Below are 13206 nucleotides of genomic sequence, written 5' to 3'. Positions count from 1 at the left end.
GCAGGACTTGTAAGCCAGAAAACATTGCTCCTTACTAAACTGCTTTGCAGAGTGCTAGAGGCAATTGCCCTGTGTTCATCTCTTCTAATTTGAAGTATGTTACTTCTGCAGCAAGTCTTAATGTTTGGTGCGGTGGGGGCCTTTGACTGGTCTGGTGGAATTCTGCTGTATGATCTGGCAACCAAGACCGCTGTTTTCCTGAATGAATCTAAAGAAGAAGCCAAAAAAGCAAAATACAGTTACCTAGGTAATCGGCTTACCCCTTTCTGAGATTAAATGACAACCTGACTGCAGTTTTGCTTAGTTTGTTGTGTTCGATGTAGTAGGACGACACTGACAGCGTTTACCTGAAGAAGGCCACCTCGGGCAGCATCTTACTGGATTTTGAACATTTTCTCTAGCAGGGAGAGAGATTCTGATGAAAACAGTCTCTGTCTCCTCATTGTTGGGAAGATATGACTTGTTTTCTCTTATGAGTTATGATGCCTTGTGGTATTGTTCTGTTAACATGTGCGATTTGGTTTCCCTGTGTAAGAATACTTGCAATGAAGGGCATTTTTGAGAGCTGATAAGGATAAATATTTCACTTGTTGTGAGTGTCTGGAGAAGAAATACCTTGTGAATCAATACTGTTCTTGGCTTGATGACAAATAAAGCCTTGCTTATTCACGCCAGTGCTTTGTGGCCTCATGAGCCCTGTATCTCCCGACTATAGCTTTGGCCATAAAGTCTTACCAGGTAATATGAGGTGCTGTGGACTGTTTGTATCAGCTAACCCTTCTCTCATTACCTCCCTGTTACAGAAGCCCCATAACATCTCTTTTTGCTTTCTATACAGAGTATAGTGTTTTCTTTGCTTCTGTGAAGGGTGATAAACCTTCCAGCTTGCAGACATCATAATTTAAAAAAAAAAAGTGTGTATGTTGGATAATCCCTCAGGAACTGTGATAAATGCTAAGAAAAGTCATCAAGAGTTCAAGCATGTTTTTCAGACCAATAATTTGTTCAATTACCCAACAAGCTACCAAGAGAGGAAAACCTCAGCTTTGCTGGCTTTTCTCTCAGAAAAGTTACCTGCTATTTCCTCATCAATATTATAATGAGATGGTCCGTAATCAAAACCATGGGCCACACTAGAGATGGTGTGGACTCTTGGATCTCATTGAGTATGTAGGTCCAAACTCTGTGGGCTTTTTCCTCCAGGCGTAGAGTATGGTACTGATAACGTATGCTATTTTTGCTCCTTGTGTAAATGCACCAGGATACAGTGTGGCAGTGGTACGCACAGAATACGGACCCTTGTACGTGGCTGGAGCTCCACGGCACAGCATGAGAGGGAAGGTGTTGGTGTTTCAGGACAGCCGCTTGAAACAAACCCTGCAAGGAGAACAGGTACTGTGCTTCACTCACCCAGGGGCAGTCAGGTCAATGGGGGTCAGGAGGGCTGCACAGATCGCATTTGCTCAAACGGCAGCTGCTTTTTCTCCTCCAGACACACTTAGACCCTTACACAAGCATCCGATTTAGCTGGATGTGGACTACACAGTCTTTGTTCACTCCATGATGCTTTGGGAACATTATGGAGTGAACAAAGACTGTGTAAGAAATCATGAAATTTGCAAAAAGACCGGGAAGAAATTTCGCTAAATGGGGTGTACTGTATTTATGTTCTGTTCTCCTGGTTCCCGGGGAAAGAGGTCGTCAACTGTGGTATTCTTTTTCTTCTGTCAAATTGTTGAATAATGATTTTGTTACTGCTAAACTGGTTACAGAATCTGTCCCTAAGGATGGCTGTAATAAAATAAATAATAGGGAAATGATCCACATATAAGTAGATAAGTGATGTTTAGTTCTAAAAATTGCTGCAAAGGACACTAATTCTACAAAGCTATATATAGAGAATTCCAGTGAAAGAGCTGCTTGTCTTTTTCTGGAGCACAGGTTGGATCTTATTTTGGCTCTGAGCTCTGCCCAGTTGATGTGAACCATGATGGGGTGACAGATCTTCTCCTTGTTGGAGCTCCATTTTATCACATTCAAGGGGAAGAAGGAAGGGTTTACGTCTATCGCCTGGAGACAGAGGTAAAAACACTGGTAGCGTAAACACCCCATGTTGGGGATTTTCCAACCATGCCTAAGTAGTGACAAATAAAACATTCCTCTTTGGTGCTCTCACTGAATGTGCTCTCCCTGTATGGTAGAGGACTGCAGGATGAAGCCCGCGGTCCTGTCTTAGTCGTTAGAATATAAAAAAGAAATAACTAAAGAAAAAAAACCATTCTGTACCTAAGGTATACTCTTATCACAGTGTGATAAAATCATGTCTTTTGCCTGTACGTAGGCAATTTGTTGGTGCAGACCTTGCTCTTCCAAGCAGTGTTCTTTGCAATGCTTGCAATAAACGTGTGCGTGGGTAGCTGCTAAAACTTTGCTTCCCGGGACTTGTAAAAAACAAGATGCTTTGTGGGCCTAGCTACAGGATCCGTTACACAATATACAGGATATAAGTTAGTTGCGTCATTTTGAATGAGAAGTGAACTTTAACTGCAGACCAGGAGAAACCCTTTTTGGTGCACTGCTAAAATTTGCTCAGGGCACGTACATGATGGTTGGAAGCAGAAAACAACAGTCCTGGCATCTGTTAGAATTCAAATAACGTGCACCCTCTTGTGGCTTATTTCTGTAATAGGGTGGAGAAGATGGGATGGTTTCTGTTGTGAAACAAGCTGGGGATCAACTCAATCTGCTATTGATTTAAGAAAAGACAGTGCTTCAGTGTGTCTGCTTGCATAGGGCTGTCCAGAGACACTGCTTCTATGGGAGAATTTGCATGCTCTCGATGCAGAAGGATCAAGCTTTTGTTCCAAGAGTCAGCTGGTATCTTGAACTTCTTATTACATTGTTCAGGGCTTTATTGTTCACCTTTAAGCGTTGTAAGTGTACAGTAAGATTTTTTTTTTTCCCCCTCCATGTAAGAGCTACTCATGCTACATTTGCTATGAACGGATTTCCTTCTTGGATGTTTTTCAGACTGGTTCATTCACCATGAAAGGACACTTAAATGTGCAGGTGACCTCTCCTTTTGCAAGGTTTGGGTTTACAGTGGCCAGCATTGGAGACATCAATGGGGATGGATATGAGGATATTGCAGTTGGAGCCCCCCTTGAAGACCAGCTTTCAAACAGTTTCTCTTTTGGCAGCATTTACATCTTCAATGGTGATAAAGACAAGATCAAGAGCTCTTTTTCTCAAGTACGTGTCTTATTGGGAATTGCCTCCACTACCCCCCGAGAGGGAAAAACTTGTGTTTTTGTAGCAAGAGGCTGGAGGAAGGACTTCCACATTTCATTTGCATTGATGGGTGAGAAATTTGCAGATGTCAGATAGTTTATGTGACTCCACAGATTTCTGCAGCAGAGCTGCTCCTTAATTGCATTTATTCACCTGTCTGCTTAGGCGAGGGAGCTGGATTCAGGTGCTGCCTATAGAACAGCACAGCCTATTGCAAGCCTGCCTGTCCATTACAGGAAGTTAAGAGTCAATATTTTGCATCTCACGAGTGTTACAAAAATCATTTTTACAGCAGCCTCGCGAAAAGAATTATATTTTCCAAAGGGCAAGAGAGAGATCCTGACTTATATTTGTTGATGTTCCCGCCCCCTTTTAGAGAGTAAAAGCCTCTGAAATTTCTTCAGGACTCCAGTATTTTGGACAATCCATTGATGGTGGCTTTGATTTCACCAATGATGGCCTCCAGGATCTTACAGTAGGATCACTGGAGAACGTGGTTTTGCTCCGGTAGGTAATGAGTGCTACTTTTTAGTGTGCAGGGGAAATGCTCCAAAGACAAATATAGAATCTGTGTTCCAAGCACTGTGTAATGATTCTATTTTTAATTCAGCATCAGAGGGACATAAAAAAACATTTTCCAGTGCTAGAAATTATATAAAATGTAAAGCCTTTAGCTCAAGTTGCAAAGCTGTTTGCCTTTGTATGTCTAAAGCTTTGAGCAAGTATGAGATAGTGAACATGAACTGATTAACATAGGTCTAGGTTTAAGAAGATCTTGATGTCTGCAGTTCAGCACTAATAATGTAGGTCATTTAGACAAAAGAATAATTTCTTGACAGACCGTACCTCATTTTCAATCAGACATCTGGTAGCTGAGTGACCCGTGGAGTTCACAAAGGCTAAGACATGGCAGACAGATTTGATTTTGTTCTTGATTTTTGTATTTGAAAACAAATTGTAAATAAAGAGAGAATTTGAACAGCTAGGTAATGAGTTTATCTAATGGAAACATAAACACTGTGTTTAATTCTGAAACTCTAGCCATATTGGTATATTTTGGCTGTCTGTTCCTTAAGACTCTTGGGATTTTGTATGTTCTGAACGTTCCCAGCAGAAACTGGAACTTCTGTAAATAGGCCAGCTTGCTCCAGGTGAAATACCATGGAAATACTGAGCAGTTCTTATTCTGGCTGCCAGGCTTTCTTAAAACATTTTTCCTGTAATGTTTCAGTTCAAAAATTTATATTTGATTCTGTTCCTTATCTGTTCTTCACTGACTAGCTCGAGACCAGTTGTCCACTTTCTCACCAGCATGAGATTCAACCCTCAGAGAATCCTAATTTTCCAAAATAACAGCATTGTTACAGCAAAACTATGTTTCGATACAATCTCAGCTTTACCAGGGTCTCAAAAAGGTAATAAATGGGAATTGTGATCAGATTGAAATCTGCAGTCCTCCACTGTCCTCGGAAACTTGGCCCTGAGGACAATTTCTGGTACATCTAACAAAGGATTTTGAAAATCTTGCAGTGTTTTCACAGTTATACATTCTCTACACGGTGGACTTAGATGTGAAAATGGCAAAGAGGAGAGTACAGTTTGAAGATCAGAACACCACAAGAAGTGGAAAGCTGTTGGTCAGCAAGCACATGTGCTCTGAGCTGCAGCTTTACACGCTGGTAGGTGATGTTGGTCAGACTTAACTACAGAAAGAAGGGTTAAGAGGGATAGGATTTTTTAACAGAATCTGCATGATGATGAGTCTTTTCTTGAAATGCAAAAATACTACAATGGAATGGGGTTTTCTCAGTGTCAGTCTTGCTGAGCAGGTGTTACAGCTGAGGCAGGAGCTGTGTCATGTGCCATTTTGGTTTGTATTGCTATAAATCAAACTCTCATCCTTTTGTGTGTATGTAAAGTAATTCTAATCCTAAAATTGTAGGAGAGGCATGAAGCTCTACAGGATTAAAGCAAACTTAAGGAAACTGTTTTTCCCAATGCGTAACTGAATCACTGAACACATTATCCAGGGGATGTCATGGGAGCCAAATGTAGAAAATGATCCAAAAAAACATTTGACAAGCTTATGGTCCACTGATGGCTATTAAACACAGTGGCCCAAAGAAAACATCTGAGCCAGAAGGTCCCTAAATATGCCAGATGATAGAAGCTGGAACAGAGATGACGTGTGAAGATTCTTGCATTTTAATGCCCAGATATTTTCTCAACTTCTTGTTCTTCCTTTCTTGTAGCCATGTGACTTTGACTGTTTTTCCAGTGTTTTTCTGAGAGTTAAACACGAGCTCTATAAGAAAAATGATAACATGGAGTTTGCTGTTCCTGTGCTGGATAGATACAAGCCATCAGAAATGCATTTTCAGGTAATAAAACACTGGCAGAGAACTTTCTCTCTTTCCAGGATGCAAAGCTTTTACTACTAAAAAATAAATAATTTAAATTGTGGTTTTCTTAGCCTTTGCCTGTCGTCTTCTGCCCTCTGCTCTCTTTCCAGTTATCAATACTGTATTCTGGGTAGACTTTAGGCCCAGGTTTCCCCCAAACAGATACTCGTATCTCGTTAAGAGAATCTCATCTCTAAGGTCCAACCTCAGATCTGCTAAAAAATTGCTTTACTTTTGACCATGAAATTTCTCCTGTGCCTCTGTATAAAATGAGATTAGATGCTACCTGTGAAGAAGGCAGATCGTTTGTGTGTTTTCTGAAGTAGTTTTCAGATATTGAGTTCTACGCTGGAACTTATATTAAGAGTTATTCTTTGAATGGTGTATTTGGTAGTAACAACTAGACAATTTTCTAATGAAGTAATTTTAAAAATCATTAAAATTATGTATATATTTTTTAGTTTTAGTTGTTTGTTTTAAATTGATTATTTGGGAGGCTGCAAACTTCTAATAAAGTTGAAGGTTAAGTTTGATATCGTGTCTCCTCTCTTGCAGTTTAGTAACAGGATTCCTACAAGCTAATCTAGCTCTTTTTCACAGTTAGTCTGAAATCCAAATCACAGCTTCTGAAAAAATTCCACGAAACTCTGTAAAGAGGCAGCTTTTTGCTACTTAGTAGGAGTCTTTACCACAATTCAATACTTAATTAGCTGTCCATAAAGCATAGGACAGAGAAGTTAGGACAAGATTTAGCACTGAGCAATAATGAACACTAATTACTATGTTGCAGTACTCTTAGGGATTATGATGTTGATGGTACATTTATTTCCTAAGAATAATTAATGAGATTCTTGAGTGTTGGTCAGCATTGCTTAGTACTTATGCACCCAACATCTAATTATTAATTATAATTGACCTTCTCCAGAAATATCAGCCACAGATAGTAGATTTTTATTGGTGAATAAAACTATTGCTAAAGGAAGTAACCTCATCTCTACAAAATAGTGTGCCTATAAGCTGGCACAGCATATGAACATATTTATTCAAGAAAAACATATAATCTCTGGAAAAGAAATTAATATTATTGCCCTGTGGCAACCCAGGGGTAAAAAACTGGCATTTCTTTAACAAGTCCTTGTCCCCAGTGGAGACTTTTTATGTTATTACTAATAGACCTTCTCCTGGGAGTTGAAACATCATCAATTTAGGACTGACTTATCACTAGAGGGTCTTTTATTTTCAACTTCTCCTTAATTGACGTCATGGGAATTTTGATTTTCAGAGAATGTATGTGTATATGTAAAGATATTCTGAATCTGCTATCTTCGAAAAATTAGGACTGTTAAAATCTGACTTGATCTGTCTTTGCTTTCAGTTGCCTTACGAGAAGGACTGCAACAACAAGACCATCTGTACTGCTCATTTAACTTTGACAAGTCAGATTCAGTGAGTCATAGTAGTTGTATTATCCAGATTTTGCATTTAGCATTCATATAAAATGTCATCTTTGTGCATAAGACCTTTTCTTCAAATTCTCAGACAAGATTTGGTGTCCTTTTGTTTACATTACTTTCCATTCAATTAATCCTTTCCATAACATCACATTCATACAATGCCGTAACTGTATGCCTCCATGGGTGTTGCTGGGCTGTTCTAGCAAATCTCAGAGGAAAGGCCAAGGTTTAAACAACTATAGTCATCTTAAAAATCACGATTCTGGCATTTAATTGAGAACATGTGATTTTGTTTTAGACTGATGCACAGCATAGCACTACAGCAAGGAGTTACTCAGTTTACATAGCCTTAGACAAAACAGCAGGCATCACTTCATTGTAAAAAGCTACCCTGGAGATTCACTGAAAAGCTAATCAAGTGGAACAATGCTTAAAATCTATGTTGATGTAAAACAGAAATGATAAAATGTTACATAAAGTTTGGAGATGACTGCCTTCAATATTAAGAAGGAAGCATTTTCCAACATACCCTGAAGAACAGTGAATAATTAATTGGGCTATTGCATTAGCCTGTGTATGAAAGCATTTGGAGGGAGTAATTACCAGAACCAGAATACTTCAGGCCTCTTATTAAATAACAACCCTTAGAAATTATATGTCACCCATCTCATTTTTCTGTCTGCTTCTAGAAAGGAATTAGTGGTGGGCCACACTAAAGAAGTGACCATGAATGTTTCGCTAACAAACAGTGGAGATGACTCATACATGACAACTATGGTCTTGAACTATCCTAAAAACCTACATTTTAAGAAGGTGACTGTTGAGGTAAGATTGTAGAATAACTCTTCAACTAGCAGCAGACTGCTGAAAGAAAACCCAGCACAGACTCCTATTAATTTACTACCTAAATAAATCTTGAAGTAAAGTCCAGGGAAGGGAAGGAGCATTTCAGTTGTTAGGACTAGAGCCTGAACAACTGGATTTATCTGATTTAAGACTCCCAGGCTTTTATTGGGCTATTTGTACCTAATTCGTTTTATGGGAGCAGACACAGACTGAGGTGAATTTCCCAGTCTGTTTTTATTCAACATTAAAGAGCATTCCTGTTCTGTTGGCAGCCATCCTCTCCTACTGTTCACTGTGGCCTACCAATACCATTAACTTCTGTAGTCTTATCCTGTAACTGCAGAATTGGGCATCCAGTATTCAAGATGACAACTGTAAGTAGAGATCATTATTTTCACTTTTTCCCTACCTCTAAATGATACTTTGAGTAGCTGCTCTTGCATCCTCTATCTCTACAATTTGGCCAGAGCCGCTATTCTTTCTAATTCAGCTTATGGCTGGTGTGCATTTTCTCAAGGCAATAGATAATTTTTGTATTCCTGCACTTTATGTCTAATTTCTCCAGAAGGGAATGATGAGCAGACAATACATTAGCCATTATGTTTTAACAGTGCCCTGGTGAGTTAAAGAGTATTTACGGGGTAATCAATATTTTGTTATGTCTTTCTCTTCCCTCAAAATAGGCAAAATTTTCAGTGATTTGGCAATTAGAAGAAAGCATATTCCAAAATAAGTCTTCAATCACCGTTAATATCACCAAGTGAGTATTGCTATTTTCACCACAAATACACTGTTAACTAGAAAGGGAAATATCAGAGTTCCTACTCGGTGTCCATACTATTTATCAGTCACTGGTTACACTTGTTCTATATATATAGACTTGTTCTTTTCAACCTTCTAAAGCATTTGGATCCATGTGAAAAATCTTTCCTTACCTTATGATAATTGCTTATACTTATTTCAGTAAAAGATGGAGCACCCTTTAAGGTCCTTATTTAAGTGTAGTACATATTTAAAAGCTTGTGTTTTCTGAAATGGCAAACTGGGTTCTGGCATCCTCCTTCCTTAGCAGAGAGAACAGATGATTAAAATATATAATCCTGTTCTGTTCCAAGTAAAGCTTTCACTCCAAATGATTGGGATGAGAACATAAATTCAGGGCATTTTTCTTGATTAGGGGCTTTCTAATGGGGGGAAGTAACCATTCAGATTCCTTTCTTGTCACGTTCCTCCCATTTAAATCTATGGGGACTGACTAGTACACAGCATTTTTTAAACAGAGAGCATCTTTAAAAAGAAAATGAGAACTCATCTCTGGCAGCTACACTTCATTGCAAGCACAGTTTAAAGCAAAGGTTTCTATATGAATTTAATGTCCAGTTTTGTGAGGGGTAGAAGCTTTACATTTTGATTAATGAAAGCAATACTATATATTCACAAATTAGCATTGGTTTGCGGGGAAACGCTTCAAGCAATGGCAGCTTTCAAAATCTGTAGTAATAAAGGGCTACTCCAACAGTACTGTACCATGTCACCAAGTGGCCTGGCACCTCTCCTTTCATTAATTACTGCCACTCTATTTCCAGCCAATATTAGCAGTTCTCAAACACAGAAATAAAGGACCAAGGCAGGCAGATAATAATGTTGTTTCATCCATCCTTTTTTTTTTTTCCAAGCATAAATGAAAATAGCACCGTTCTGACTGAAGAACATATCCTTGATGTCAGATATGCATTCACTGCAGTCCTTACCAAGTAAGTTTTAAGAATATTCAATTATATTGAATTACTTCAGTCAATTAGAGGAAAAAAGATTGAGAGGATGCCTGGTAAGATTCCAATACAATTTCCATCTTAATAATTTCAAGCACTGCAGATTGTCAAGTCACTTTCTGTGGTACTAGACAGCAAAAGTAAAGAGTCTGGAAGACAGAACAATAAAACTGTATCATAGGCAGGGGGGTACCTAGGGTCTCTAACTGCTTAGCTTGTAAAAAGTAGACTTCAAGATAGGTTCAAAGATGCATCTAACTGATAGACTACATATATACACGCATATATAGACAGATTTCATAGACAGCATTCCAGTTAAAACAAATCTGATGATGCTACCTCTTAATTACTTAATGCATCTGGGTCATTGGATGTACTAATTTTTAATATTAATCTAATTCACTTTTCTTTTTAGACCAGTTCCTTTAATGTACGTGAATGTTAGCGAAGGACTTCTTGAAAACAAAGAATTCAAATTTAATGTAAGTATAGCTTCAAATTTAGGTCATCTGATCCATCTGCAATCAGGACTAAAGAAGACTTATTATCCTGTGCATTTTCTTCTGTAGATAAATGGAGAAAATCACTTTAACGCTACCATCAAGTTACAGATTTGGGTTCCTATCAGTATACAAGGTCACAACATAATAACGGTCAAAAATGCATCAGGAACACAGGTACTTTTTCTTATTTTTTTCCTAATCCAATACTTCTTCGCTGGTCCTTACAGAGGAAAAAAATAATATTATTGCAGATTAGTGTTTTTAAAACCTACACTACAGAAGCTTTACGTATTGACATTTTGTAGCATCATTCCAGGTACAAATTTTGCCAAACTGAACACAAGTTCATTTTTGAAATTAAGTCAAAAGGTGGGGTTTTTCCCCTCTCTGTCCCCAATTGGGCTAAGAATAGTTACCTTTGTCCTCACTGTCCAGAATTGTATTTTTTTTTCTTTTTTCTTAAAAAAAAAAAGAATTTGTAAGAAAGACAATTTAGTAAGGAAAGAACTTTTAATAATCTAAGACTAAAAAGGTAAGAAAACTTCTGTGGAATTCAAAACATTAATTGAGCCCGAAGAAATCTTTTTCTCCCCCCCCTTTCTCAAATGTCAACTCTGTTCTCTACCAGCCATCACCCCTCAAAAAAAGTACTTATGGGAACATCTTAAAAAGAAGACATTTTTGGGGGGTTTTTTAGACATTTTTGATAGCATATCATACACATTGGTAACCGATCATAATACTTCTTCATTGTGCCAACATTTAAAGATGTTGGCATACATAAAAAACAGCAAAGGAGAAAGGCAGTATCAGTGACTTAGTTCTTGGAAATATTGCACTCCCTTGCTCACTGGAAGAGGCTGCTGTTTTGTAAAACTTCGTTGGCAGACTCAAAGGTCAGTACTTCTTTGTGGAACTTAATGAGCTGCTGCTTTATTTTCCTCATGGCAGAAGTCGATTCCTTTTTCTTGTAGCCCATGTCTTTCAAAAGTTTATCTGACAAGTAGTGCAGCCAGAGGACGTTGGTGTGTGGATGATAGTCAGTCCAGCTATTGGAATTCTCCACTTTCATTTGCCTGTAGATATCAAACTGGTAGTCCCCTGTGCCTTGAAACAGTTCTTCATCAGTGGAAAGGTCACAAAACACAGTTAGCCCATCCTTCTCCAGCCGAGACAAAGTATAATCTATGATGTTGACATGAATCCCTGCTGTGGGGATTGTCCGCGTTGCCCCATTCAACACATAATTAAGCTCTTTCACATCCGTTTTCTTTACCAGCACGTTCCCCCAGTGCAAGTCTCTGTGCTCGAAGTGCAGTTCCTGTTCTGCCACAGCCAGGGAAGCAGTGACCTGGTGCAAAATGCTTTTTGCTGATGCCACTGAACTAAACCTGTTTCTCATATTCTCCAAGTCACTGCCTCCAAATTCAAACTCCAGAACCATGAAGAGCTGCTCATCCCCAAAAAGGTCTGGCCGATCATTTTCTGATCCTGTTACTTCATGGTATTTGTCCCAGGCTTCCAGGAGATACTGAGGATAGGCCCCTTGAACACAGTGCACAGAGTACAAGCTAATGAACCCGACAGTCCTATTCACAGACTCTTCAGACAGAAGACTGAGTTCTTTTGAAATTATTATCTCAGGCAGAATCTCTCCAAAGCTCTTTTGAGCTTCACCATTTACTCTTTCAGTCCCCTCAATGGGAATTATTTTTAAGGCCACAGGTCCTCTCTCGCTGTCAATCTGGAAGACCTCTCCGAACACCCCTTCTCCAATTTTCTTGCAATCTTTCATCTTATCTAAAGGAATGCATTCCTCAAAAGCGATAGGCCCCTCCTGGTGGCATTCCCCAAACACCTTCTCTGCATCTGTAAGCATTAGCTCCAGGACAGAACAGGAATTCCTGGGAGCCAGCAGGAGCATGGAGGAAGCAGACCAAGTGCTGCACTGAGCCTTACCAGCAGATAGGGTTACTTGGTGCCCTGAAAGCTGGGATTTCACAGAAAGGGTACAAAGGATGCTGTTGCAGGAACTCTCTTCTGTGGTAACTTTCTTCTTCTTATGGAAGGACAAAGATGCTCGAACTCTACCCCAGGAATGGGAGCTATTGAGGAGTGAATCGTCATTGTCTCTTATATCTACAGACATCTCCAGAACACCCTTCTTCATTCCTTTTTGCCTCATCTGTGGTCCAAAAAAGGAGTTATTAGGCTGCTGCTGTCTCTTATTCTTGTGCCTTTTTGGACGGAGCCTTGTTTGCCTCCCCCACCGGCTGGCACTGAAGCCGCTGATGCAAGCTTTTCTACAGGTACTTTCCTCTCCAGAAACGACTTTGGTACTTTTATGTTTATTCCCCAAGATTCTTTGAAGGTCCAAAGGAGATACTGGCTGCTGGTAGGCAGGTTGAGCATCTGCCTTTTTGTTGCGTTTCATGCTTGTCAGCCACATTGGCACTTCTTGAGGGTCCAAGACCACCACCGGCGTAAGCTGGTACTTCTTGGTTTTGCCCCTCTGACAACACAAGCTTTCCTTTGTTGAATCTCTTAGATCATCACATGGTTCATCAGAAGCGGCACTGTCATACAGTGCAGGGTGCTCTGGCTCACCATTAACGGGAGGCAGCGCTGCCTGAGGAGTGGCGGTGGCTTTCTGTGGGGATAGGGGAGCTTGTGCCCGGCAGGGTCCCCGCACCGATGCCCTCAGAACCCTGCCGGACTTTTGCAACACCGAGCCCGGCTCACCGCTCCTTTCCGTGCCTGTTGGACGGGACCGTCCAGCCCCCTCTTCCCTCGCGCTGTCAGCCCCCGGCAACGGCAGGAACTGCTCCGAGTCTCCCCGAAATGACTCCAGCGAGCTCAGGGCGCTGCCGGACGAGGCCGTCCGCTGCCTGCGCGGCGGGGAGTAGAGCTCCAGGCTGCCGTCCAGCCCCGAGCCGCC

At 40.1% G+C, this 13206-nt stretch overlaps 2 protein-coding genes across 2 annotated transcripts in view; one reads left to right on the top strand and one right to left on the bottom strand.

The window, feature by feature from the left end:
• ITGAE (integrin, alpha E (antigen CD103, human mucosal lymphocyte antigen 1; alpha polypeptide)) overlaps positions 1–8757 on the top strand; it is a 22624-nt gene extending 13867 nt beyond the window's left edge. Inside the window, exons 16-27 of the mRNA XM_009573592.1 lie at positions 112–247; positions 1262–1392; positions 1942–2082; positions 3031–3252; positions 3668–3798; positions 4573–4706; positions 4822–4970; positions 5544–5672; positions 7069–7139; positions 7837–7972; positions 8266–8367; positions 8677–8757. Coding sequence (XP_009571887.1) covers positions 112–247; positions 1262–1392; positions 1942–2082; positions 3031–3252; positions 3668–3798; positions 4573–4706; positions 4822–4970; positions 5544–5672; positions 7069–7139; positions 7837–7972; positions 8266–8367; positions 8677–8757 — 1563 coding nt within the window. The remainder of the gene's footprint in view (positions 1–111; positions 248–1261; positions 1393–1941; positions 2083–3030; positions 3253–3667; positions 3799–4572; positions 4707–4821; positions 4971–5543; positions 5673–7068; positions 7140–7836; positions 7973–8265; positions 8368–8676) is intronic.
• A 2358-nt stretch (positions 8758–11115) lies between these two features.
• On the bottom strand, positions 11116–13156 carry GSG2 (germ cell associated 2 (haspin); the record flags this gene model as incomplete). The annotated part of the gene is made up of 1 exon (XM_009573591.1): positions 11116–13156. A coding segment is annotated over one exon (2041 nt), but the record flags the coding sequence as incomplete, so codon positions are not given.
• Positions 13157–13206: the final 50 nt, after the last annotated feature.

Source organism: Fulmarus glacialis, unplaced genomic scaffold (genome assembly GCF_000690835.1).
Source record: "Fulmarus glacialis isolate BGI_N327 unplaced genomic scaffold, ASM69083v1 scaffold36802, whole genome shotgun sequence".
In the NCBI taxonomy this organism is placed as follows: Eukaryota; Metazoa; Chordata; class Aves; order Procellariiformes; family Procellariidae; genus Fulmarus; species Fulmarus glacialis.
Note: the sequence above shows the minus strand (reverse complement) of the source record. Positions and strands in the feature narration are given on the sequence as shown.